The sequence below is a fragment of the Harpegnathos saltator genome, unplaced genomic scaffold (genome assembly GCF_003227715.2).
Source record: "Harpegnathos saltator strain DR-91 unplaced genomic scaffold, Hsal_v8.6 scaffold252, whole genome shotgun sequence".
Classification (NCBI taxonomy): Eukaryota; Metazoa; Arthropoda; class Insecta; order Hymenoptera; family Formicidae; genus Harpegnathos; species Harpegnathos saltator.
The window spans coordinates 547,150-572,733 of NW_020230042.1; the positions used below are offsets into that span (position 1 = coordinate 547,150).

The window sequence follows — 25,584 nt, forward strand, 5'->3', positions numbered from 1 at the left end:
CACACTGATACCGTTTACGTCACTTTGACCGCACCATTTCTACGCTTTTCTTTTACGTTTTGCACTGCAGTAAACAATCGACAAACACAGAGAATTGGATTGCGTTAAAACAAGCAAGGTTAACACTTTGACACCGAGTCTGAATCTGTTTGAGGAAACTCTTTGCGATAGTTGACATGTGGTGAAAGAAATTCGTAAGCAAAGTGTCAAATCAATATTTTTATGCGTTTATAAATCAAGTCAAGTTATATCATAGTGTTATATGGAGAAAGAAACTTGTAAAATCATGTAAGCGAATCCCGTGAAAAATCAGACTGTGAGAATCTGTGTCGAACAAATAAGATATCCGGCAGGAAAAGTAATTAAAAGGGAAATGGAGCACTTGTTGAGAAAAATAATATCAATATATAATATCCGCGAAAAGAGGAGCCAGTGTCTTCGGACTGGATTGCAAAGCAAAAATATGCGCAAAACATAAGAAAGATAGAAAAGAATTCTTTTCATGTTGTAAGTAAGATTGTTGTTTTTCGCCAAAAATCTTCAAGTGAGGAATCTTCAAGTGAGGAGGAGGAATAGAGAAGACTGACATTTGAATCGTCATGAAAAATCGCAGACTCGGGCGTCAAAGTGTTATTGAAGCAAAATTTTCTACTTGCACACAGCCAGTGCTCCTTGCCACAAAAAGCGACATATAATTACCTGCGAGAATTGGACAGGTCGTAGAACATTGCGAGGAATTGGTTCATCGGACGTTTTATTACTTTTTGCGGCTTTTTACGGCCTAGCTTTTTCATGGCAGTGTAGTAGTGTTTTTGACTCTCGGTCAAAAACATTTCTAACACCCCACCTTCGTACTGAAAGAAAAAAAAAGATCGTCCCTTCATTATAGTAGAGGCTAAATCTCCTCTCGACTCGATGCAACTCATTACAACACATACATATATATCGCGTGAGAATTTTCGTTGTTGCGTAAACAACAATTGTATACTGTTTTGTCTACTGAAGCGGTGGGCCAGAAGATACTCTCTCCACGCGTGACAGAGAAACGACTCAGTATAACTCGAGGATTAAAATCTCTCACCCGGACATTCGTCAGGGTGGCTCACCTTCTTCTTCAGCATATTAAAGTTGTCTATGATCACTCCGATAAAGAGATTGAGCGTGAAGAATGAACCACAGACGATGAAAATGACAAAGTAGAGGTAAGCGTACAAGTTCGCTTCCCTCTGCGGTTGCAGGTCCACACCTCTCGCGTCGACAGCGTCTTCCATCACTTCCATCCATCCTTCGAAGGTCGCCACTTGAAACAAGGCCAAGTAAGCGACGCCAACGTGGTCGAAAGTGATCTTGCTGTTCACCCAAGTGTAATTCTTGCTGAAGCATTCTTCCCTGGTATTCACTATCTGAATAAGAAACGGAAACACGCTCGCTCGTCGTTACAGCGTAACGACTAAATCCCACGATTAATGTATATAAAGCTTCGTGTCATGCACGAAGCGTTTTGTATCCTGTCAACGCAATCTTCAATCTTTGTTCAATCAATATCTCGCAGTCAAAAACATCGCGAGAATGGTCGAATCCTCCATTACGTTACTTTGCTGAGCGGAGCCAAAAAAAGAAAAAAACCAAATGCGCACTCACCGAGACGTCCAGCAGTTCCCCGTCCTCGTCGATGCACTTGTAGAACTTGCCGCCGAAGAATTGGACGCCCATTATCGAAAAAATCAGCCAGAACACGAGGCACACGAGGAGCACGTTGAATATACTAGGTATCGCATACATCAACGCGTTCACTACGATCTGCGAATGTCGGGAAGGAAAGTCCTCTCAGTGACGCAAGCGATGAGAAAAGGCGGATTCTCGCGTATTGTGCCTCTTTCATACGGGACATTTTCCGCGAGGTAGAGAGTTTTGTACACGCGCGATACTTACCCTCATGCCTTGCCATCTTGAGATCGCCCTAAGTGGCCTCAGGGCGCGCAGCGTTCTCAGCGATCGTAATACTTTGAGGTTTTCATTTTCTTCTATCAAAAGACTAAACATGGATACCTGTTCGAGGAAGCACGAGATATTCAATCGCGATATTGTTCATACGGGCACGGGACGAAGAAGGGGCTCATGCAGATTCGGTGGAGGTCTAACTTTGGATACGACGAGAGAGAGAGAGAGAGAGAGAGAGAGAGAGAGAGAGAGAGAGAGAGAGAGAGAGAGAGAGAGAGAGAGAGAGAGAGAGAGAGTGGTGAGAGCATGAGGCTGCTTGAAGATTACGCGGAGCTATTGTTGTGCATTGAGTGTTTCTTCGCGAGGGATTCTTCGTCGAATTATCGCGACAGCGTCAGCTATTCCGAAGCGATTCCGTCGCGAGAGTCGCAGATCTCGCGACGGAAATTAATCATTTCTGCCGCCGAGATCTGCGATTTGTTCAAACAGTCATTATTAGAACGCGTCATGAAGAGAGTGCGCGAAGCGTAGCATAACGTAGTTCGTTGTTCACGATCACCAAAGTTACAAGTACGTTTTTATCCGCAGTGCACGAATTACACACAATGTCGCGAGGTGTTGAACGGAAAAATTCTTGTGGGACAAATTATAAAAGATAAATTGCAACAAGCCGAACTCGTACACCGCTACACCAAGTGAAATTCGTACTACACGTGCATTGGGAGCGGAGGGGGGTCTATCCTTTTAACATTCCATTCATGAAGACGCGCATTTTTGTTGTACGCGCACGTTCCCGATAATTCGGGATGTCAGAATATCAGATCGAATAAATTGCGTTTGTACAGAATAAATTCCATTTAGACAGAATCTCATTGCTCATTTGAATTTAAAGACCTACTTAAAATCTATTTCAATTTGCATATTTTATTGGTCAGGTTTCGCGTGAGGATTTTACACGGTAGAGCGATGCAATGGATTGTGATTATACGTATATATATATATATATATATATATATATATATATATATATAAAGGTAATTTAAATTAATCAGAATCCATTGCGTCGCTCTACTGCGCACACATAAAGTGTCGCGTGAAATCTGACTGGCGAAATGTGCAAATTAAGTTTTTATAGTAATTAATTAATAAGCAATTAAGATTTTAAGTAGCTCTTCGCGTTGAATTTATTTCCTCCTTTTGCGAAACGAGGACGGTGCATTCTGTACGTTTGATATAATCATGTGTCAAACGAATTTGTCTCCGACGTTTAACTCTAATTTGTTAGTTACATCCCTCATGCATATGCGGACATAATTAATTGGCGCAAATGTTAACACATATAATAATAATTCACGCAAATAATTAACATATGATTAATCAGAAATATGCAATCCAATATGAGAAACGGCGTTTGCGGCTCGAGAGTTGTCCCGATGGGTAACAAGTTTACGAATCAAAATCACCGCAGTGTCTCAAACTTTTCAACGTACCTGGATCCAGAGGCCACACATAAAACACATAAAAAAAAGGAGCACGGAAACAACAACAACAGCATTGAAACAATTACCACACACATATTGATCTCGCTCGAAATATGATCTTAATTACTTGATATCTTCGTATACACAGGGCGAATCACCCAGGTTTACGATTACGCGAAATAATTCTCACAATTTTCATCGCAAACGAAAATGGAAGAAGCTGCAACAAGTCAACGCAAATTCACCGATGAGTCTCAGCAATCGCAGCACTGTAAAGCCGGTACGCGTTTCTCGTTAGCGATCGAAATTGCGATAAAAATTGAAATAATTATTCATGTAGTCAGGTGGCTCACTCCGCATATAAATACGTAGTGCTCGGATCGAGGGGGCGGGGGGGGGGGGAGGGGGAAGATAAGCGAGGGAAAACCGGCAAACACACAGCTCATGCGACAGCGAGACGCACACCCTCGCACACACACACAGTTTTTGCGGTTTTTACGCCGGGCCTGCGTGCGGAAGATCTGATTCGTACTTACGAAAACGATTATAAAATCCAGGATTGTCCAGAAACTGGTGAAGTATTTACAGAAGCCTAGGGCTAGCCATTTCAGGAGCATCTCGACGCTGAAAAGTGCGCAGAAGCCAAGATTGGTCCAATAGAGAATCTTCTTCAAAAAAGGATTGTCGTCTAAGTAGATGTCCTCGAAGCACAGCGTTATGGAAGATGCGAAAATTAAAACTAAGATCATCCATTCGAAGGCGGGCGTGTCCACCACCGACAGGACGACCGTACGGACCCTTATCCACTTCCTGCCGATGTCCGTGGCGAGGCAACGGTTGATACAGCTACATCTGGAACAGTCGATCGTTCGTCGAACGTCGAATCATCGGTCGCACGTGAGAGACTGATACGCGCGCGCGGACAAATTGACTGGCCTAATTGACGATGAGACTTTGCATTTGAGTCTGTATTTTAACATACAGTCTGTTCGACTGAGAAACTATGGGTGATATTTTTATAGAAAATCATAGTAGCGCCATCTCTACCTTATACCATTATTTGATTCTTGAATCTATCTCTTCTCTTGCGCAGTGTACATCAAAAAGTTGCATTGAGTAGTCATTAAAAAAGTAAACATTATTTTTAAAAACGAGTGTAAAATATTTGAAGCGTTGGGTGGCGGTTTTTCTTATTGACCATTCCAAAGGACCAGAATCAACAATCGCGACAACTGCTAGAGCAATTAATTGCGATTTCTTGTCGAACCGACTGTGTGTATGCGATCCTTTGATGTAACTTTTAATCCAGAGTCCCGTATTTTGAAAATAATTTTATTACTATTTAATAATTTAATTTTTTACTTTTGCATGATGTTTCAACGAAAAGCTATATCCGCGCTTTATGATGATTCTTTGTCGCTCGATTGATACTCGCGCTCATCCTTATCGCCGACGAATGCAGGAAAAGTCGAAAGAACTCACTTCTGGTAACAATGTTGGGGAAAACAATCCAGCGGCTCCTTGTGTTCCTTGTTCCTGCCAAACCCCGGGAACGAGCCCATCCCGTCGATGTACCTCCCTTTACTGTCTCTCCTGCCTCCGACCGTCAGCTCGTCCACGTAACTCACGAGAGCGTGCCAGGGACGTTTCTGTATGCGCTCCTCGTTCCTCGCCGGTGGCTTCTCTTCCGGCAACATGGCTACTTCCTCGTCCGGCTTGCCGGTGTCCTTGAGCACCTCCAGCTCTATGCTCTCCTCGGGATTGGTCTCGTTGCTGTTGCCTTTTTCGGACAGCTTCTTGTTCTCTTTGACCGTCTCCTGGCTGCTCTGGCTGTAGGTGGTCAGCGTGGCCTGACGGTAGATCGGGTCATACGTGAAGGGCTGATTGAGGCTCTCCTGATACGATCTATTGTAAATATTGTCTTTGGGAAGGCTCAGCACGGTCTCCTGGATCGCGTACTTCTCCTTGTCGGACTTGTCCATTACCTCGCGCACGATCTGTTCCAATCGTATGTTCTTCTCGTTCTCCGAGTTCTCCTTCCGATGCTTCTGCTTACGCACGATCGATCTGATACGGTCAAACGAACGAGCGAGCTTCGACTCTTCGCCGACCTCCTCCTTCTTCTGCTTCAGCTCCTCGGAATTGAAGCTGTTGAGCAGCAAGGCGAGAAAGAGATTGAGCACCATAAAGTTGCCCATCACCAGAGCCGGCAGGAAGATGGCGAAGCAGGTGCCCGGGCCGTTGTCCTTTTCCGCTCGCATGCAGTCCCACAGCGGCTCGATCCATTCGCCGCACAGGATGCGGAATATCATCATGAACGAGTGGAAGAAATCGTTGAAGTTCCAGCGCGGCACCGGGTCCGGGTAGAACTTGTCGGGCGTGTAGTCCTTGTTGAACAGCTGCATGCCGATCACCGCGAATATGTAGATGACAATCACCAGCACGAACGTCAGGTTACCGAGCGCGCCGATCGTCGAGATGATGATGCTGAGGAGGACCTTCATGGTCGTCCACGACTGCGCCAGCTTGAGGACGCGCAGCAGTCTGAGGCCGCGTATCACCGACAGACCGTCCACCAGCTCGAACGTCAAGTCGATGAGCGACGCGGAGACGATGATCAGGTCGAAGTTGTTCCAGCCATTGTTGAAGAAGTCCTTGCTCAGCGCCAGGAGCTTCAGGAAGCATTCGAACGTGAAGATGCTGGTGAATACCTTGTTGCCGATGTTGAGCGCCTGTCGTACCGACTCGCTCATGCCGTGGTGCTCCATCGCCAGGAAGCCGGTGTTCAGCACGATGCAGAGGGTGATCATTAACTCGAACAGGGGATCTCTCACCACCTTGACGCAAATTATCACTCGTGACTCGTCGTCGATGCGGAGAGGTGTAACCCTGGGACTGTTACACACGACTCGACTCTCGTTACTCTCGGAGCGACTACTGATCGTGATTTCACGCGAATTTCGAACTTCGTTAACTTGGAAGTTAACTCGAAGAGCAAGAGGAGGGATCGGGTGTCGCTCCGTCGCGAGTAAACACGGTGCAAACAAGACCACGTCGGAACTCAAACTTCCATTTCAACATTATTGCGAAACTTATCGTTAACGTTCGCGCGGAGAGACGATTACCTTGTACAGGCAATTCTGAAATCGGAGCCATCCTTCGTAATCTACGCAGCATTGAATACACCTATCGCAGTTTCTATCTGGAAGATCATCTGCAAGCAGAAAGTGTATACGTCGCATCGTTTGTCAATTTATCTCCGAGAGATCGATTCGTGAATTTTAATCATTCAGCTTCCGCACCCTCAGCACACAATAAGCAACTTTGCAACGTGACTTATCGTGACGAGAAGCAAGCCGGTCGCGACATTGCCTACCGCGCGAGATTCTTAAAAATGCCCGACATTTTCGAAACACCAATGAATGAATTAAATTATGAATCGCAATGTAGAATTTCGCTCGTTTTCAAGCGAACAATGAACTGCCCACGACTGCGCGTCGAGACGCGCAGTCGACAAAAACATTGACTGCGAACTCATTCGATAGTACGCAAATTCCGACCCGCTAATCCAGTTACACGCCGGCCATTGTTTCGTCCAAACAATACGTCCCGCGTGTCCTCCGAGTCGCGATTGCCGAGCGCCCGACATTGACCATTTCGCTCGGTTAAGCCGCGAATTCCAGAACGCTGAAGGAGCAGAGTCGCTCGCCCGTCGTCGACGGATCCCGGATCGACGGGTGACGATGGAACGACTCCGAAAGCGGGAGCGAACGACACCCGAACGACGTCGATTCGTCAACTCCTCGCGCGTGTCGCGTTTCGTTCGCGATCGATCCCACCACGCGCGATCAGCTTCTCAGAAGTTATCATCGATCAGGGGTTACCGATCCGGTGTGCCAAAGAGGGAATCGAACGTTTATTCGCTAAAGCCAATATACTCTCGGTGCGAATCGATCGCTGTGAACGTGTTTTCGTTGCCCGAATACTGACGACATCGCGACGACTACGCGCGGGAGCAGACTACGCCGCGACACCATCTCGCGCGAGGCGAGAGGAAAGGTCGAGGTGGTGAAGGAGAGCAGCCGGTCGCAGCCGATAATATTGTCGCGAGACTGGGAGACTTCGCTTGCGCTCACCTAAAACTACAATGTGCGACAGGTACTCTGGCGGCAGCGCGTACATATGTTTCTTGGTTTTCACCCCGTTGCACTTGAGCACGCGGATCTCCCGGTTGCCGGTCCTCACCGAGACGGTGACCGGCGCCGCCGGGCAGTCCGGCCGCGGCGTAGCCGCCTGGCCAACCTTGCCGTGCTCCCTCGGGGACTTCTCCTGCCTCTCGGCTCCGCGATGCTCCCGCGACTCGCGCTTCTCGGCGTGCTCCTCGGCGGACGTGACGTCGTCGCCGTCGTGGTCGTCCACCACGCCCGAGTCGTCCAACGACGACTGCTGATTGCTGTTGTTGCTGGCCTGCCTCGAGTGCAGCCGGTTCGGCACCAGCCGGTGAGGCTCCGGCGGCCTCGGGCTCACGTTCTGCAGCGGCAGGTGCGAAGGTCGCACGCTGGAGTGCCTCGGGCTGGGGCTCGGGCTCGGCGTCACAGACCTGCAACGGGGAAATCCCATCAGGTGTGACGGGTCGAAGGGACACGCCCGTCTCTCTTCTCCCCGCTGCTTGTCTGACGGCTCTGGCAGCTCTGACATCAGGGAGGTCCAGTCGCGAAGATGCACGTCATACGTCGTGACGAGTGACGAAAGAGAGGGAACTAATGTAATTGCTAGCTTGCGATTGCAAAACTTTTTACACGGGCTCGCTTAGTAGTTGGACCGACGCGATATGGCGTTGCTTGAGTAGTACCTCGTCGAGTAATCGAACGAGAGTCTTTGGCGAATTGTACACCTCTAATCGTTGATGATCGGTCGAACGATAAAATGCACGTCGACGATTTCGCGCACATAATCGTCCTCTAATCTCGGTCGATTTTCCGCGTATATTTTCGCGATTAATGTGACTAATGCTTGATTCAGTTCTCACGTCACGTCACGCGCGAAGAAGCGACGTGTGAAATTTCGAAATTACTTAAAAAATTACTTAAATTACTTAACAATTACTTAAATTTGAAATTACTAAAGCTGCCTCAGGATAAGCTCGATGTAACGGGACCCCTCGCCCCGCGTAACAAATTAACAATTAATCGAGGCATTAAGCTAATTAGTCTGGAGATCGCGTGGAGGTTCTGGCGGAGGTCTGACGCGAAATCAATGCTTACGGTAATGAGCAACATTAACCCTGGGAATACCAGGCGTGTTTCCTGGTTGCATGCGTCATCCGAGCCAGGTCACTTCAGCCGGCGGATATTACAAAGCTCGTTCACGGGGCTTGGCCGTGGAAATTTTGCTCGACTCGTGTTATTATTTTTCCTCTTTTTATGTTCTCTCATGTCTCATCGCGACGGAGAGGTATCGGAGCGATGCAATCTAAATGAACGATTTCGTCGTACACACAAGCTTGCACGGAGAGAGGTAGATCTGAGCGAGCAAATTTTGCTGAAATTGCGCGCGCCCACGGTAGAATTGATGATTGCAAATCGACTGGAGAGAATCCGCGAACGAAAGCACCGCTGGAAAGTTCCGAAGATACAACCTTCGCGCAAAATTCGCCGGAGTACGACGGCGCGGCTTTCCGCTGTAAGATGGTAAAAGACGAGCTCGTTTTCTTTCCTTGCTTTTATTACCGTAGCCGGTTGGCCGAGAAAGGGGGCGTTTATGACGTTTCTTTCTGTCTCTCCGGAAGCAAGCCGTTGCAGTTTAACGATTTCGTTGCGAGCTGCATGCACGACGCTAGGATTGCCCCGGTTGCCTCGAGTATGAGATAAATAGACGCGCGAGAGCACCGAATACTCTTAGCGCGAGAGTGTTGATAAGATTAAGGTCGCTCTCGTGGCGTTTGCCGCAACTTTTTACTCACGTCGCGACGAATACTTTTAACTTGCGAGAGAGAGAGAGAGAGAGAGAGAGAGAGAGAGAGTCGAGCGTATACATTAATATCTTCAGCCCCGTATCTTCCGAAGCGATTCTTCTCTTCGCGAGGGAGCGGGAAAAAGGAAAAGAAAGAAGAAAAAGCTCGTTTCTTCGCGCAGCTCGACCCGCTCAACTCCCGGATGCGTTTCCCTCGTTAAGTCCAGCCGAAATTTAGTTCACGCAACGAGTCGACCTCTCGAGTCCCGCTCTCTTCCTCCTCGCAAACGAGACCGAATGCTCTAATCGCTGACACAAACGCAGCCCGGTGTATTTAGTTATGTTATTCGTAGCGTTTCCTTGGCCAAACAAGACCAAAGGCTCGACTCCGCTGGCATGACCCAGAAACTCCTCGCGAATGCGACGGGCGCGTTTCGCGACAATGGTCGTGACAAATGGAGCTTGCGCGGGCTTGCGCGCGCGCGCGCGCGCGCATGGAAGAGTCGGCCGTAAATACAGATATAGAAACCTGCTGCGTGCGCCACCGTTTCTCTCTTGACCGGCGCTGCTCCTCCCGCGCTTTCTTCTGCGCGTTTTTTTCCTCGTGTAACTGCTGAGCAAGACTCCCTTACGAGCGTCTATCCTCTTCTGCTTGTCCTTCGTCAGGGTCTTGATATTGATCTTCGACGGGTCGAAACTGAATGTCGAGTCCTCGCGATGGTCCGTCAGGTCTTTCCTCCGCTCCTGCAGTCACACGTACGTGCGAAAACGCGCTCGTGAGAAGGCGGTGATGGTCGCGAGACGAACACCGAGAGGAGAGAAAGTTTCGATCTGATCGGTTCGAGTCATAAATAATTTCCGACCCCCGACGGGGGGGGGGGGTGCCGAGTGTTTGCCATGTTTTCTTCTTCACAGCACGGCATTTTGCACGAGTGCTTGTAAAGAGTGACGAATAGAGAGTGTTGGATCAGGCTGAAGCGCGAGGCGGTACTTCGTATACGGCGGAGAGGGTAAATTTGAAGAGGAGCGTGAACGCGAGACGGGGATTACTTATGACTCAAGGCGATAGCTCGAGCGAGTAACGCGAGTGAGAGCGCTTTGGAGCGACTGAGAATACCTCATTCGTGATCTCGGCCTCTTCTTCATAACTCAACGCCACGACGGCCAGCATTAGGTTCAGCAGGTAGAACGATCCGAAGAATACGACCACCGTGAAGAACGACACGCTAATGGGTCCGCAGGCCGACAACACCTGTGTCCGTGAAAGCTGATCTATCATTTCTACGCATTTTATCGCCGCGCGATTAAGTGGTAACGTCTGAGTGAACGCCGAGAAAAATACAGAGTAAGTTTGGGAACCTTTCGTTGTCGAATAACAACATGGAAGATGGAAAATTGACTTGAAGGTTTGCCTCTAACGTGCATACCTTAAACTACACAACAAAATTTTTTGTTATTATTTTGCCTCGAGATGGCGGCGCTGAAGCTGCCCGAGTAAAACCATGTTTTTCGAATTGGCTCGCAGCAGAACTTTAACACATTTCATCCCGTCCACTCGACATTTTTACACTAGCTGCTAAACTAAATTCTCTGGAGAAGTACGCGTGATTTTTACGATCGGTTTAAAACTTTTGTTATCGTAAATATTTTTTCACTGAACTTCTTGGGTCAAACTGAAACTTTTTTCCCTTGAAATGTTCACCGTTTCTACAAAAATCAATATTTTAACATATACGTGTGTACTTCTCTAGCAAATTTAATGTAGATTAACAAAAATTTTGCCTTTTTGTCCTTTTTGAAAGTATAAAGTAGCATTTCTGCTGCAAGCCGCGGGGGGACCCATGAGAAAAATGCGGTTTCGAACCAATTTTCCAAGTATCTATGTTATTATTGAACTAGAAAAATTTCCCAAACTTACTCTGTGTTTTCAGACGTTCACTCAGATGTTTACCCCTTAATTGACGCGCATTACGCTAACAAACACGACGCTGCGACGCCGTTCCTGTACATCTTCCCTCGCGATTTCGTGCGACGCAGCGAGCGCGTCCGCGGTGCCCGACAATCGCCGTCGTTAAAGCCACCCCTTTCAACCCAATCGTTCAACGCGCGCGAGCAGTCGCGGCATGACGGAAAGTTACTTGGAAAAGTTTCCTTTTCCTTTTTTTTTCTTCTTCAGAAACACACTTCATGCCCGGTTGCCCGAGAAGCGCAGATCGAGCGGGAGGATCTCCCTCATGCTACGGGGGAGGCGCGCGCGACTTTCGCTACATCGAGCGACAGAGAGAGAGAGAGAGAGAGAGAGAGAGAGAGAGAGAGAGAGAGAGAGAGAGAGAGAGAGAGAGAGAGAGAGAGAGAGAGAGAGAGAGAGAGAGAGAGAGAGAGAGCGAGAGCGGAACAAAGAGCCGGGAAATCGTTCAGACGTTCGTCGAGCGGCCGACCTTGTTGTAGACGTCCTCCCAGTAATCCAGGGTAATCAGCTGAAAGGTGGTGAGCATTGACCACAGGAAATTATCGAAGTTGGTGTAACCGTGGTTTGGATTAGGGCCAACGCAGAGGCAAGTGTAGCTCTCGTTGCAGTGTCTGGAAAATAGGTAAGAGCTACATTGCCGACGTTGCAATCCATCATATTCGCGATAGTCGTGAGAACATCTCGAGTGTCCGCGGAGTATGATCAAGCGCGGAAATATTAGTGAGGCTGCGCGTCGAGATCGCACTCCGATCGCACCGTCCGCGCTCTCGCCCGTTCGACGAGAATAACGTTCGCCCGCCCGTGTTATCAAAAGATACGGGGGTGTGCATTAACGCGAAATCTGTGCACCGTTGCGCGGATATCGCCCAATCGGATATCGTCTCTTTAAAACACCCCCGCGCCCCGCAGAGAGAGAGAGAGAGAGAGAGAGAGGGGTTCATCAATCCTCGCCGGGCCGGTTGTTGATCGGTCGCATTTCCGCGGCGTGATATGCATCTTCCGTCGCGTCGCGTCGCGTCGGGACGTCGAAGACGCAGCCGTCGGATCTGGCCGTCGAACAGCAACGGGGAACTTCAATTGAGGCCGGCCCGCCTCCGGCGTGTTTGTCGTTGGAACACGAATCGTGAAAGAGACGCCGCAGCGCCGAAAGGGTTGGTCACGAGCGAGGCGACGCGACGCGACGCGCAATATTTCCGTGCGCTTCGATCCATACGCGCGACTCTCTCGCGCGGTCCCGGGAAATGCAAAGCCTCATCGAAAGTGCAAAGGAACACACAAGCGTCAGCTTCGGACGCGCGTATCGATCGGATAAAAAGCCTACTTTCCGAGCGCGCGAGACACCGAACGCGAGGCGCCGATGTACGCCGAAGGAGCCGGGCGCTCCGTAAAGTTCGCGCCCCCACGTAACGCAGTAAAGCTTTTTGCGAACTTATTTATACCGGCCGTATACGAATTCCGTCGTACGTGCGGCCGACGTAATCATTTGGGAAATGGACGCCGCCGGGGAGCCGATAAATATGGAGAGCCGCTCTCTCTCTCTCTCTCTCTCTCTCTCTCTCTCTCTCTCTCTCTCTCTCTCTCTCTCTCGTAAGACCGGCGAAGTGCACGGAATAAAACTACCCACGGACAAACGACACGCCGCGCGCGATCCGGCGCAACCGGATGCCGTAATGGACCGCGGAACCGCCCCCCCCTCCCTCTCCGCCCCGCGAGGAAGAAAAAGGAGCGCAACTGCGCAATTGCGCAACGTTATCGACGATTACGCTCTCGCCGTTATACGACTTTCGCGTAATCGCCGGCGATCGCGACGTAACGTAATTCACGGTTCGTCTATCGCTCGCAACGCGAGGCGCCGCGAGCGAGTTGTGTATCTCCCGAAGCCTGAAGCGCCATAAATCGCCGGTGTGTACACCGTCGTGTCGTGTCGAGTACGCCTCGTAGCGTGCGGGAGGTTGTAACCGTTCAAGAGTAGCATCGCTACTCCCTCGCAGACTCCCTTACGACTCGACGAAGGCTCGAGGGACTTCGCGTTCGTTTCGCGTTTGTTGCGCGAGCCTCGCAGCCGAAGACGCAGCTGAAGACGATCTTCCTGCGTGCCCCTCTCGTTTCTCCACCGGCTTGCTCGAGCGGGTTCGCGGCTTTTTTGCGAATTTCAATCGCGCCGCTCTTCTCTCTCGTTTTTCCTTTTGGTTTTTCTCTTTCTTCCCCCGGAGGAAATTAAAGAATCGCCGCGCGCGGCTCGAACTTTCCTCAGCGCGGTATTTCATCTCGCTCGTCTCGCTTCAGATCAATTTTCACGTGACACGAAATGAAATTTCCGCCCAACCCCCTCCGGCCCCCCTCCCCCCTCCCGGCCGTCAAAGATACGCGTGGATTTTTATCGGGTATCGAGAAGCAGACGTGACGTTGAGAAATTCGGGAAGTTTCGCTAGACATATCGGGGCACGAGGAGGCATCGCGCGCAGACTATCCATTTTCCTCCCTTCTTTCGCAACCCCCTCGCCGAGGGAAACGAGTGCCACTCGTTCGAAGATGTTGATGTAGGCTAGTCGTCGCGGCCCTCGCGCGTCTCGAATTAGCTTATCTAGAGTGCGATCGGGCAAAGGGTAAGGCAGACGAGAGAGACACCAACCTGGAGCCGGTTACATTGCCGCAGATGATTGGCTCTTCGTCCTCGTTGAACGCCCAATTGGATGAGTTCCAAGTCCACCTGTTGGCGACACGAAATTTCGTTAGTTTCTTGCAAGCTCCAAACCCCTCGTGGATCTCTGGAGATTTCCAGCGAGAAAATTACACAACTGCTGCTCTCCCTCACTCTCTCCCTCCCTCTCTCTTTCTCTCTCTCTCTCTCTCTCTCTCTCTCTCTTGATACGCGTATACGTGTGCACATATATGTCTGTATATATTCCTGCGGGTCTCAGCCGATTTATCAAATAATTTTCCTCGAGACCCCGCCGACGCCCAATATACCGCGAATAAATCAAATCGACTTTGAGTAATATCCGACAAAGAGCGCTGTGTGACGTCAATGTTAAATGTAACGTGCAAAAAGTCCGGTCGCGAGTCCGTATTATATTTGCGCGGTACACTCTGAAACGCGGTTTCGCTCCGCCGAAACTCGGCTAAATCTGTGACGCGGTGCCGTGTCTCTTTTTACCTTCATCAATCGTCAATCTGGGACTTTTGTCGATCGGTTATCGCTCCGTCCCTCTCTGGTCCCGGTCGTTCTCGCATATATTGATAACGCGTCGATGGGTCGTGAAACGCCGGGCGTTGGGAGTGCCGCGTTCGAAAATCGGCCGTCCGGTCGCTGATAATAATGCATAATCCTGCCTCTCGCCTCGTGTTATTGTAAAACATTTCCAAACTGCAATCGGCACCCGGCGATGTATTCGTCGTATATACGACACGTCGCGCTTGCGAAATATCTTCCAAAATATAATGACGTTATTCCGATTATCAGCGAGATACTGCGGCGCGGGCGGTGCGATACGCGTCGTTAACCGACGCTGGAACAAAGCTGATTTTCCAATCCCGTTGATCGCGCGCGGCGCGTTTGACGCTAAACGCCCGATTACACGTATGATGAAGATCGCGTTATCGGCGGCGCGGCATTAAGAGATGGAAATCGTAACGCGCTTGCGGCCGCGTCTGGCGCGTTAAATTAACGCGCTGATAATACACGTATTATCTAGCACGCCGCGCGTGCTTTCGCCCACGGCGCGGCGCCAGCGCGTTTCCCGCTCGTCCTCTGCCGGATAGGGAAATCACCGTGATAGCGTGCTACCGAACCGAAGCGACAGGAATACAACGTGGCGCGCGCAGCCATGACCATATTCAGACTTATCCGACGTGGCGAAGTGGCGGGGCAGTCGTCCCGTCGAGACGAGCGGAGCGAACTAGCGCATTGTGTCCCAGCGTCATTCGCTGATGTAGCTCAAGTCACATTGTAGAGGCAAATTTATTACGCGAGAGAATTAATCGCTCTCTCGTCCGTTTTCTCATTTCGCGCCGCGCGACCGAGCGTGGATTCTTGCCCGAGGTCAGAAATTCACTCGCGAAGATGTCCTCAGACGACGTTACGGACATGCGTTTCGCACTGCTGCTTGCACGGTGAGGCGGACGGCTGGCCTCTTGATGCAAATCCACAATACGGCTCCCGCAAGATTGAGCCGCATGCCCTTGCCTTGCCGTTCCCAAATCTCACATATCCCTTGCCCCTTCCTTCCCACAGGACTCGAGTCCGTAAATAATCAAGTATATTGCTGTGCGACCGACCGAATTCCGCGCTCTCTTCGTTTTCCCTCCCCCTTCGCCGCGTGTCCTCATGAATCACACCGTGCGCGCTCGGCTCTCGAGGAGGAAGCGCTGGAAAACAAACAGCACGGCCTCTCGGCCTGAGTCTGAGCCGTGAGTGGCTTCGTGTTTCCCCGACGCGAAGCCCACCCCCGATGGTGCATCGGCGGGGAGGGCGGGGGGGTGCGCGTCTCCCCGCGAGGGCGGCGCGCGTCGGATCTCGCGTTGCGATCCGCGCCGCGTCGCAAGTAGATGCGGATCGATGCGCTCGGACAGCGGAAGCGCGGACAATGAGATCCGCCGGTGGATGGTTTCCTAAGCACGCGGCGAGCGGCCCGTTTGGCACCGCGACCGGAAAGCAGATAGCGATGCTCGCGTAAACGCGCGTCGAGGAGGAAGCGGAAACGAATGCTCGTCGTCGGGAAAGCACTCGCTCGCTCGCTCGCTTCGCGCCCCGCTCCGCCCCGCTCCGCCCGCGGAAACCGTGTCGTCGATTACGGTCGGAGCACGGCGACGATTAAGCGCCGCCGCTGCTTTAACCGTCCATTTGTGCGATCCGCACACATCCCTTGCGCGCGCGTTTGTGTCGATCACTCGAAACGACCAAAGCAGCCACCTTTCACCCCCCCGGGTCTCTGCCTGCCAGCGACCGCCTCTCTCTCTCTCTCTCTCTCTCTCTCTCTCTCTCTCTCTCTCGCTCTCACTCTCTGACTGGCAGCTGACCGGCTTCACCGCGCCAGACGTCAAATGACGAGGATGTGAATGGCAAGACTCGGAGACGGGGGGGGGGGGTCCGAGGAAATTACGGGATCGAACCGTTGGGACGCGCGGTTCGAAACACTCAAGCCTCGAGAGCTCGCTCGGCCGAGTCGCTCGCGATCGAGCGTCGCGGAAAGTCCGAGCGGAAGGATATTCGTTCGTTGGGATCGACGGAAAATACGCAGCTTTCCGTTCTGCCCGCTCGCGATATATCGCTCAACTTTACAGTCTCGACCGCTCGAGCATACCATCAGGCTCGAAAGATTGGCCTGAAGGATTTAAGCCTTCGACCTCGAAATGCCCGCTCTCTCTCTCTCTCTCTCTCTCCTCTCTCTCTCTCTCTCTCTCTCTCTCTCTTTCTCTAGTCCGAATTATTCGGTCGGCTGAAACTTCCGGCCGGATGATACGGGGCGATGTTGAAATGTATTTCGCAGTTGTATAACGCAGAGTCGAGAGATTCTCGTGGGGAGATAAACTCGGAATTATAAACAGAGAGGGCAGGAGGCGGAGAGAGGGAGGGAGGAGGGCGAATCGTGCTTTTCCTGTTGAGGTAGTATCTAGGGTAACGTACTCGAACCAGTCGATTTGCGTGGCGTTCAGATCTTGATTCTTCACACACTTATTCCTAAGTTCTCCCATATAAACCTGCAAAGCGAACAGTGCAAAAACCATCAGGCAGAAAATCGTCAGCGTCATTACTTCGGCAAGTTGCTTGAAGCTGTGCAACAGCGCGTTGATGATAGTCTTTAGACCTGCAACAGACAACGACAACGCGGCGTTACGCATATATGTAATTTGCCTCGACGAGGAGCCTGCTCTCTCTCCTGCTTTCAACGTCGAGAGACGAGTTCGGCTTTGTTTAAGCGGAATTTTACTCGACAGCCAAGCGGCAGCGATTTGCGGCGCGCGAAATGCGCCGATCAGCTTGCTGTATATTAATCAACGCTCCAAACACGCAGCTCACCGGACTTTTCCATCGCGCTCGAAATCGACACGCGAATCGCGGGGACATCAACGTCGCGCGCGCGCAGCTCAATCCGCCAGCGGTTCTTTCCGCCGGAGATGCGTGCCGGACGCGAAATGACACGCGGCGGAATTCCCTCGCGGAGAGCCGACATTCCCGACATATTTCTGGCCAAGTGGTCAAAAACCTGGCCTTGCCCAGCCTTGTCCGGCGGCCATCTCGTCGTCCTTTTAAATCCGCTTCCGTCATCTCGGATTGCTCGGCTGCTTTGTGTCTCGTCAGCGAGTGGTCAGCGACGGACCATTCTCATTCCTGCCGCGCTCATGGCCTTCCATTATTCCTTCTGATCTCTTTAATTTGCTTGAACCCCGCTGCCGTATTTATACGCGTGTCCGTGCTTCCGTGCTTTGTTATTGTTTCGCATCAAGCTTCGCTATTTAAAATTGTCGCTGTATGCGTCGGTGTGTATGCGCGTGCGCGCGCTCGCGGTTGCGGAGTTTTCTCTCTCTCTCTCTCTCTCTCTCTCTCTCTCTCTCTCTCTCTCTCTCTCTCTCTCCCCCCCTCTCTCCCTCTCCGTCTGTACACTTTGCAAATATTTCAACTCGACAGTTTCTGCTCGACTCTGCCAGTTGTTGTTTCTCTTTCGCGCCAAAAGTAGCTGTGAACGTGGGAGGTTTGTTATTGAAAAATTGTACGGGTACAGCACATGCGATCGACACATGACGACAAGAGCAGGCACTCCGCGCGATGCACACGATGCGCGAACTGCGAGCGTCGTTTCCCAGCGAGAACGCGAATTCCGGGACGCGAATTGTCATTCGGCCGCATTCGCGGTAAATCAGTTAACGCGATAAATCACGATATAAGCGCGACGTGCGCCGCGCCATTTTTACGTATCGGGAGCGATCATTTACGCTGATTCGGGCGCGCGTAAAACGATTCGGCGTTTCATTCGAAGCTCGGATTAATACGGAAAGAGCTCGGTTTGTTTGCAGCTGATTAATATGCATCTGTTGATTATCGATCGTGTGCGTTTAAACGCCGACACGGCTGACGCTTAATATTCTGTTGACTGTTACGCGCCGGCCGGCACGCACCGATATTACACGCATCTTCGATTGTACCCGTAATTGTACACACAATGCCGATTTTACCACCGATGACACTGGACTCATGCATCTTTCAGTGGAGCGCGTTCGACTCGCGCGACGAGCGCGCACGGCTTTGAAATGAAATCTGCAGCGAGTAATGAGAAACGCGAGCGCAGAAGTACGACTATTATTATTAAACGAGTACAATTAAACCGTGTTACTCGAATAATTATCGTTGTCCCGTCCAGAAAGCACAACAACTCGTCTAATATCACGTCCCTCTCAGCTCCGAGATTAATTTCTCTCGGCGACGTCTCGAGAAAAATGGGTCGGACCACTCGCGGGTCGCGCGCGCGCGCGCGCGCGCGTCGGATCTTTCAATTGAGGTAAGAATTTCGCTCACAGCGGCCGCAGAGTCAAGCAGGGTCGCACGTATCGGGAAATACGTGACCGTCTTGGACTCGCCGTATTACCTGGCATAATGGATACAGTCTTAAGTGCTCTCAACACCCTGAATGTCCTGAGACCGGCCAGATTCCCGACTTCCATCCCGATGGTGGCGTAGCCGCTGGTAATCACCACGAAGTCCAACCAATTCCAGGGATTCCGAAGATAAGTGTACTTGTTCAGTATAAATCCCTTCGCTATTGATTTTATCACCATTTCCGCCGTGTATATGGCTAGGAAGATATATCTGAAACATGAGAAACATCGGACGCGCGGGTGAATTACATCGAACATCGGATCAACAACGCGCACTGTCGTCTCGTTATCGAAAATCCATCCAACGTGGCCACTGGAAAGCCAGCATGTTATATTACAGCCAGCGGCTGTCCTCGATCGCGTTTCCTTTACTCAGCCCGCACATACGCATCCCTTGACGAATGGATTTTGTGAGGAAAAATTTCGTCGCGGGAGCGTTGCGGAACGAGAAGCATCGCTCTCTCTCTCTCTCTCTCTCTCTCTTCCTCTTCGTGGGGAGACGGAAATTTCGATATAAATATAAAGTATATAAATAAATAAACGTAAAACATATAAAATATATAAATAAGAACAAAATGTGTAAATCGGTGATAATCGGTACATAAGAGACATAAAATAAAGACCAAGACCAGGATCCGGTCGAGAGATCGTACCGTTCTCGTTACCGTCGACGACAGATTATTCACGATAATCCGGACGTTGTTTGAAATAATAGCTAATAATATAAATTCAAGCCGGCACGCACGGCTCGCGCTTGTGTGAAATTCCCTACTGAATAAGCAATCTCGATTAAACTTGAACATGCCTAGTTGAACATGCCGGACTTTCCGCGCGAGATAATAAGCGGCCACCTCTTTGCCGTGTACGTCGTAATGATCGAATTTACGGGGACAAAACGTGGCGTCGCCTCTGGCGCGTCGTTAAGGTGACTGGAGACCAGCTCCGAGCGATTATTATCGCTCGCCGAAGATACACGCTTGTCAGCCGGTTGATTATCCGATTAATTCGCCACACGTACACGCATCGCGACGATTTAGGTTGCGAGAGAATTTCCGCGAACAAACGGCGAAAAGAAGGAACACGGTGAGTGGAAAAAAAAACTCGCTGCGTTAGAGACTCGCGTCTCTCTCGCGAATATCAATAAAAATGTCAAAAGCTGCCATCTCTGACGTAACCCGCTTGTGAGACACGTACGAAGCTGTCATGTCGTGTCATCTTGAACGCGCCGGATCAATGAACTTTTCCAAGTGGACTTTCAGGAGATCAGTCGTTCATCAGCGTCACCGTGAAAGCCCGTTGATCCGCGACAAGCCTCCGAGCCGGGAGTTGTAGAAAATTACCTCCAGATTCGCCGTCGTATTCGCTCGAAGCGCGTTAAACGAATTGCTGTTCGCAACGGTCGACGAGAACTGTCGCGAGTTACTCGCTCGGGGGATACTTAGCTTAAGAGGATTACATGTTAAATGAGCACAAATGAAATGAACGTCGGTTGTGCATGTATTATAAGGGGACCCGTCGCCGTCGCACGGCGACCAATCCTCGTCGCAAAATCGTCTTGCGTATCTCGAGATTTATTCTTCCACGGAGATCTAAGCAAATGTGACGTCTGAAATTGACTGGATATGGAACATCCCCAGATCGTAATGAAACGTTGACCAAGGCGGTCAACCGTGCGAAGCCGGACGTCACTGGGGGGTGGGGAGGGGTCCTTTATTTGATTTCGCTTTACGATCTGAAGTCGGCATGCACGAGAAACGGCGAGAATCGGAGGGGAATTTAATCTCGACTGTCGCAAAGTAACTATACCGTGACTATAGCAGACTGAAAAGATTGATCTTCGGACCTACATCGGATACGCGGAACGTCCCACTTCTGTTTCTCTCTCGTAGTACAAGCACGCTATGCTGCTCTCTGAAGTCGCGGCATCTCGTGCTTCCCAGCAGCCGAACTCGATCGACGATATCGCTTTTCATCGCAGAAGCGATCTTACGTTTCCATCGTGTGTGATCGCCCGAGTGAACACACACACACACACACACACACACACACACACATTCTGTGGTCGTTCACTGCTAACTTCTACTGCTAACCGCCCGCGTTACCGAGCGGCCGCTGCTACTGCATAATCATGAGGCGCCAGGCTGTACTTACTCGGCTTCCTCGACGGTTTCGGTCATGGCCAGGAAGACGCAGTTAAGAAGTATGGTAGCCATGACCACGTAATCGAAGTACTGATTCGTACTTAGGAAGATACAGCACCGCCGTATAGGATTCCACGGTGAGAATATGAACCAACTATTAGTCGCCGTAAACCTATGGATGTAGTTCTTGCGGAACCTCTTGGATACCACGCAGAATGTCTGAAACAGAAGCGTGCGCGCGGCATCTTATTGTCCGGATCGGATGAGGGCAAACACCCAAAATGGATTATCTCGATTCCCTTGTAACTGCTCCCGAGACACCGTGTGTGCTTGAGGAGTGCTCCGAGGACCCGACTAGAAATTTATCCCATCAGGTCCTGATCAGGTTAACCTCATTCATTGGGACATCAGGTCCCAATAAGGTAATACTGTCGGGTCCTAGTAAATCATGTAAAGCAGCGTGGATATATCAGGATCTTGGTAAGGATTCGCAGTCAGATCCTTCTTGAGTTACCTTATGGAATCCTTATTACGTTTTTTCTTTCAAATTATGGCTCTTGATTACTCGCCGCACGGCTGTATTGGATGATGGACATTAGAAATAAGAAATGACGCGCTGATAATTCTTTCATGTCATTTCCAAATAAAAGGATATTTGCATGAAATAATATCTTAGATCGCTTGAGCATGCTTGTAAAATGTCTCGGAAAAGAAACATAAAATGAATATAGATCATGAGATCGTATAAAGTATCGCAAGATGACAAGACACAAGTAGTAGTGTTAAAGAGAAAAGTTGCATGTCACGTTAATTCTACAACTATTTATCGCCTGCTAAAAAGATGGATAGTTTCTGCAGCATTTTACAAATATATTCAAGTGATCTGAAGTGTTTTTTCAATGCAGACATCTTTATATTTGGAAATGACACCGAAAAATTGTTTTGTTAAAACTTGATAATGCAAATCATATTAGGTACAATGAATAGAAGAACCCGACACAAGGACCCGATTAACTGAACCATATTGTATCATACACTAGGTTGGTACATTAAGTAATCCTAATGTGGATCCAATCATTATGACTTTATAAAGGTCTTCCTTACTCATTTGTCGTTAGGACATTATAAGGGCTGATTTACTTAGAATTACCTATTATTAAGTCCTTATGTTCCAATGTTCAAAGGTGAACCTGATCAAAATTTCTAGTCGGGTATGTGCCACACACGTGTGCAATACCGTGTGTCTAGCTCTGAGGTCGCGCTCAGTTGCGACTGACGGATGCTGCGAAGAGGAGGTGTCTCGGAGCAGGTAAAAGGAAAACGTCGTGCGCTCGGATTTCTTCTCCGTCTGCTGAAACGCGACGCGGACATCGCGCCAATGACATCGCGAATTCAATGCCTGCGAAAACAGCGAGCTCGGGCGAGCATTAGTCGAGAGCCGGCTGGAGGTAGACCGTCGAAGAAGCGGAAGGACTTCTTCGCCGCTGGAATTTATAACGTGCAGAATCACGCGCGCCAGAGAGAGAGAGAGAGAGAGAGATCCCGAGAGCCCCGAAGGGCTGGCGCTCTCCGGGGGCTATAAGCGATTTGGGTTAATCTAGCGAGAAGATCAGCGTCCGTTTATCAGAGCACACTGTTTCATGAGCGAGCCGACAAACCGCATTATATCGCATTCTGCGCTGACGGCACTTGAACAAAGTAACGAGATTACTTCGCGGCTCCGCGCGCGAGGCGCAAGATTAATTCTTTATTCGCCGCGGCGCATACAGATTGGCCGCGCGCGCACATCGCTCTCGCAAGAAATTCCAAAGCGAGAGAGAGAGAGAGAGAGAGAGGAGAGCGTAATTGACATCTTCGCGGTGAGGAATTCGCGTCTAGTGTGGCGATCCCGGGATGCTTGATTTTGCAATTTAAATGCCTTCGTAATCGGACCTTCATCGAGGAGTCTGTATTAAAGTAGTTTACTCTTAAACAGCGAAGTCAAGAGAGAGAGAGAGAGAGAGAGAGCGTCTCCCTGCGGACGTCCGCGTCTGCAACTGCGTTCGTCAATTGCCAACGCTCGGTGATGCCGCAACTGCAATTTCATCTCGTTAGGAAAAAAGTTCGACGCGGCGATATCGCGCTTCCGCGGCTTTGATATTTTCGGCGCACGCCGCGCGCGCGAATGAAGCACAATCAGAACTCGAGTTGAATAATGGTAGGCTCGCGAGTGGGTTATTCGTGCAATTGGAAGCGAACGTTGAGGAGAGAGGGGAGGGAGAGGAAGAAGAAGAGAGAGAGAGAGAGAGAGGCTCAGAGCTGCGCCGTTGAAATTGATTAAGTTCTGTTACACACCGGAGGAAGAACTCGCGCGCCGTATTACATGCCGTTTCATTCACGTTGAAGTGAATCACGCCGAGGTGCAACATGGCGGGAGCTCGCTCTGTTCGCAGGATACAGTTTAAGCGGCGCGCTAAAACTGCGCGGCCTCCAAAAGCGGCACTGGGTCAACGCGTAATTATTAATGACTCATTTCAGCATTCAGATAAGGGCCACGGTAGCCGCGAGTTCAGACGAGCAGAGGTGCAGGGCCTGCCAGCTAGACCGAGTTCTCTCAGAGCGAGAATCTGATCGTTTGCAGCCCAAAGTGCTGATTTGCCAATCGCTTCCTCGGTAAAACATAGATCGGGCCTATCGGCGACCGCGGAAACTCCTTCTCATCTCAGCCGAAACGAAAGAATTGTCCGTCGGACAAACTGCAGAAATTCATGCTCGCCGCCACCGAGTGTCGGAATCGCGTGGAATCTCAATTCTCATGAAATTATCATTTTATCAACGAGCGTGCAATCTGCGTTTGATCTGTGCTTGTTCGATCGCGGATTCTTCATTTCATCAAATACGCATATTGTATTTCCCGCGATCAAACGCGAGTCGAATAACTTTCAGATGCGAGTCGCGGGAGAATGATACGATAATATTTGCGCGGACCGCGCGGGAGACAAATAAATAGAACCGAGCGCAAATGCAAGAGATGGAGAGAAAGTGGACGGTAGCGGGAAATTTATTATACGCTGTTTGTTACGTTCAAACGCACCGAGAGACCACGCACGAGAAATTATCGTAAATTGGACCAGTTACTGGGAGAGGGTTCTAACGCAAGTGCATTTCTCTCTCTCTCTCTCTCTCTCTCCCTCCCTCCCTCCCTCCCTCTCTCTTTGAGCTTACGACTCGCAATTTAAGCAAACCACGCAGCGTCTAATACTCGCATATGCTTTTCTTCATATTACGGCTGTATTTCACAGACCTTATCTTGAATACCCTGCGGAAGAACAATGCGACCCCAAGCCTATGAAATGCCGCTTTTCATAAATAACCCCCTTTGCCCCTGAGACGTATGCGACTGCGGAGCAAGCGGCTTAAGGTAATCAAGTTCATTCATCGAGATGGAACATTCGCGCTGTTCAAATTGCACCGTCATTCTCATGAAATTATACACGGATAGAAAAATATAGTTGAATCAACTATAATCTAACTATATTTTATAGTTCATTTTGGCGCCAACCATATTTTTATAGTTCGTGGAACCTATAAAATATAGTGGAATAAACACAAATATATAGTCAATGACTGTCTTAAATAATTGTTCAGTTACTTTTTTTTCACATATATGGTAATTTCTCATTATACAAATATAGTGAGATTTAATATTCATATAGTTACATCTGTCATCGTTTAGCAAATATTCTGGTAATATTGACTATATATATAAAAGAGTTACTTTACCTACCATTTTATATATGTATCCATACAATAATTTCAGTTTAACTTACTGTAATTCTTAGTAAAGATATTACATATGGTTGGTTATACTATGCCTCGTATCGTCATTATTACCGACATTATGGTAATACTTACTATAAATATGATATTTCGGACTATAGTTTAGTTACTATATCTCATTACAGTTCCAAATATCATATACTTTTCTCTCAGTGTATCAGCGAGTTTTGTTGTTCATTAACAAGCAAGAATTTCGCAGTCGGCTTTTCTCGATGAAAAATTGTTACAAACGCGTAATTGAGAAAATAACGATAGAAATGAATGCTCCAATGAATGTCAATGCTCTTATCAAGACGGAGTTTCTTCCGTCTCGCCTTGATCCCTTCCGGACAATTAAAAAATGATCGATTTTCCGGCGTCCTCGCGAGCGGAGAATCTTGACCCTAAGCTCGTCCGATAAGAGGCAGCTTAGCGAGAGCCCTGAGACTCTTGCTGCGGCTCACAAGCACTCGACGTCGTCGAATCAACGCGTCCCTGCGACGGAAAGTTGTCTCCTTCCGGAATTTACCGGTGTTTGGCGCGCAGCGGCGTTTGACCGTAAATCGGATCGAGCTGTCGCGCGCATACGTGCGCGTTTTTCGACGTTCGTGTTGCACGCGACGTGTTGTACGGCCATATCTCCTTTATGTTGTTGCCTCTATATGTTATAATTAATCGCGTCTTTGGCCGATAAAATGCCGCTACCGAC

General features: G+C 49.5%; 1 protein-coding gene across 2 annotated transcripts in view; it reads right to left on the minus strand.

Moving 5' to 3' along the window:
- The window catches only part of LOC105187580 (Na channel protein 60E), an 80,520-nt gene that overhangs the window by 10,094 nt on the left and 44,842 nt on the right, over positions 1 to 25,584 (minus strand). For both annotated transcript variants that reach the window (XM_011148484.3, XM_025299100.1), the window contains exons 2-16: positions 21,088 to 21,296; positions 18,927 to 19,147; positions 16,970 to 17,150; positions 13,976 to 14,053; positions 11,813 to 11,954; positions 10,492 to 10,626; positions 9,904 to 10,118; positions 7,559 to 8,022; positions 6,548 to 6,636; positions 4,905 to 6,259; positions 3,959 to 4,274; positions 1,933 to 2,049; positions 1,642 to 1,800; positions 1,107 to 1,403; positions 700 to 854 (exon numbers count right to left, since the gene is read on the minus strand). In XM_011148484.3, the coding sequence (XP_011146786.1) occupies positions 700 to 854; positions 1,107 to 1,403; positions 1,642 to 1,800; positions 1,933 to 2,049; positions 3,959 to 4,274; positions 4,905 to 6,259; positions 6,548 to 6,636; positions 7,559 to 8,022; positions 9,904 to 10,118; positions 10,492 to 10,626; positions 11,813 to 11,954; positions 13,976 to 14,053; positions 16,970 to 17,150; positions 18,927 to 19,147; positions 21,088 to 21,296 (4,133 nt within the window). The remainder of the gene's footprint in view (positions 1 to 699; positions 855 to 1,106; positions 1,404 to 1,641; positions 1,801 to 1,932; positions 2,050 to 3,958; positions 4,275 to 4,904; positions 6,260 to 6,547; positions 6,637 to 7,558; positions 8,023 to 9,903; positions 10,119 to 10,491; positions 10,627 to 11,812; positions 11,955 to 13,975; positions 14,054 to 16,969; positions 17,151 to 18,926; positions 19,148 to 21,087; positions 21,297 to 25,584) is intronic.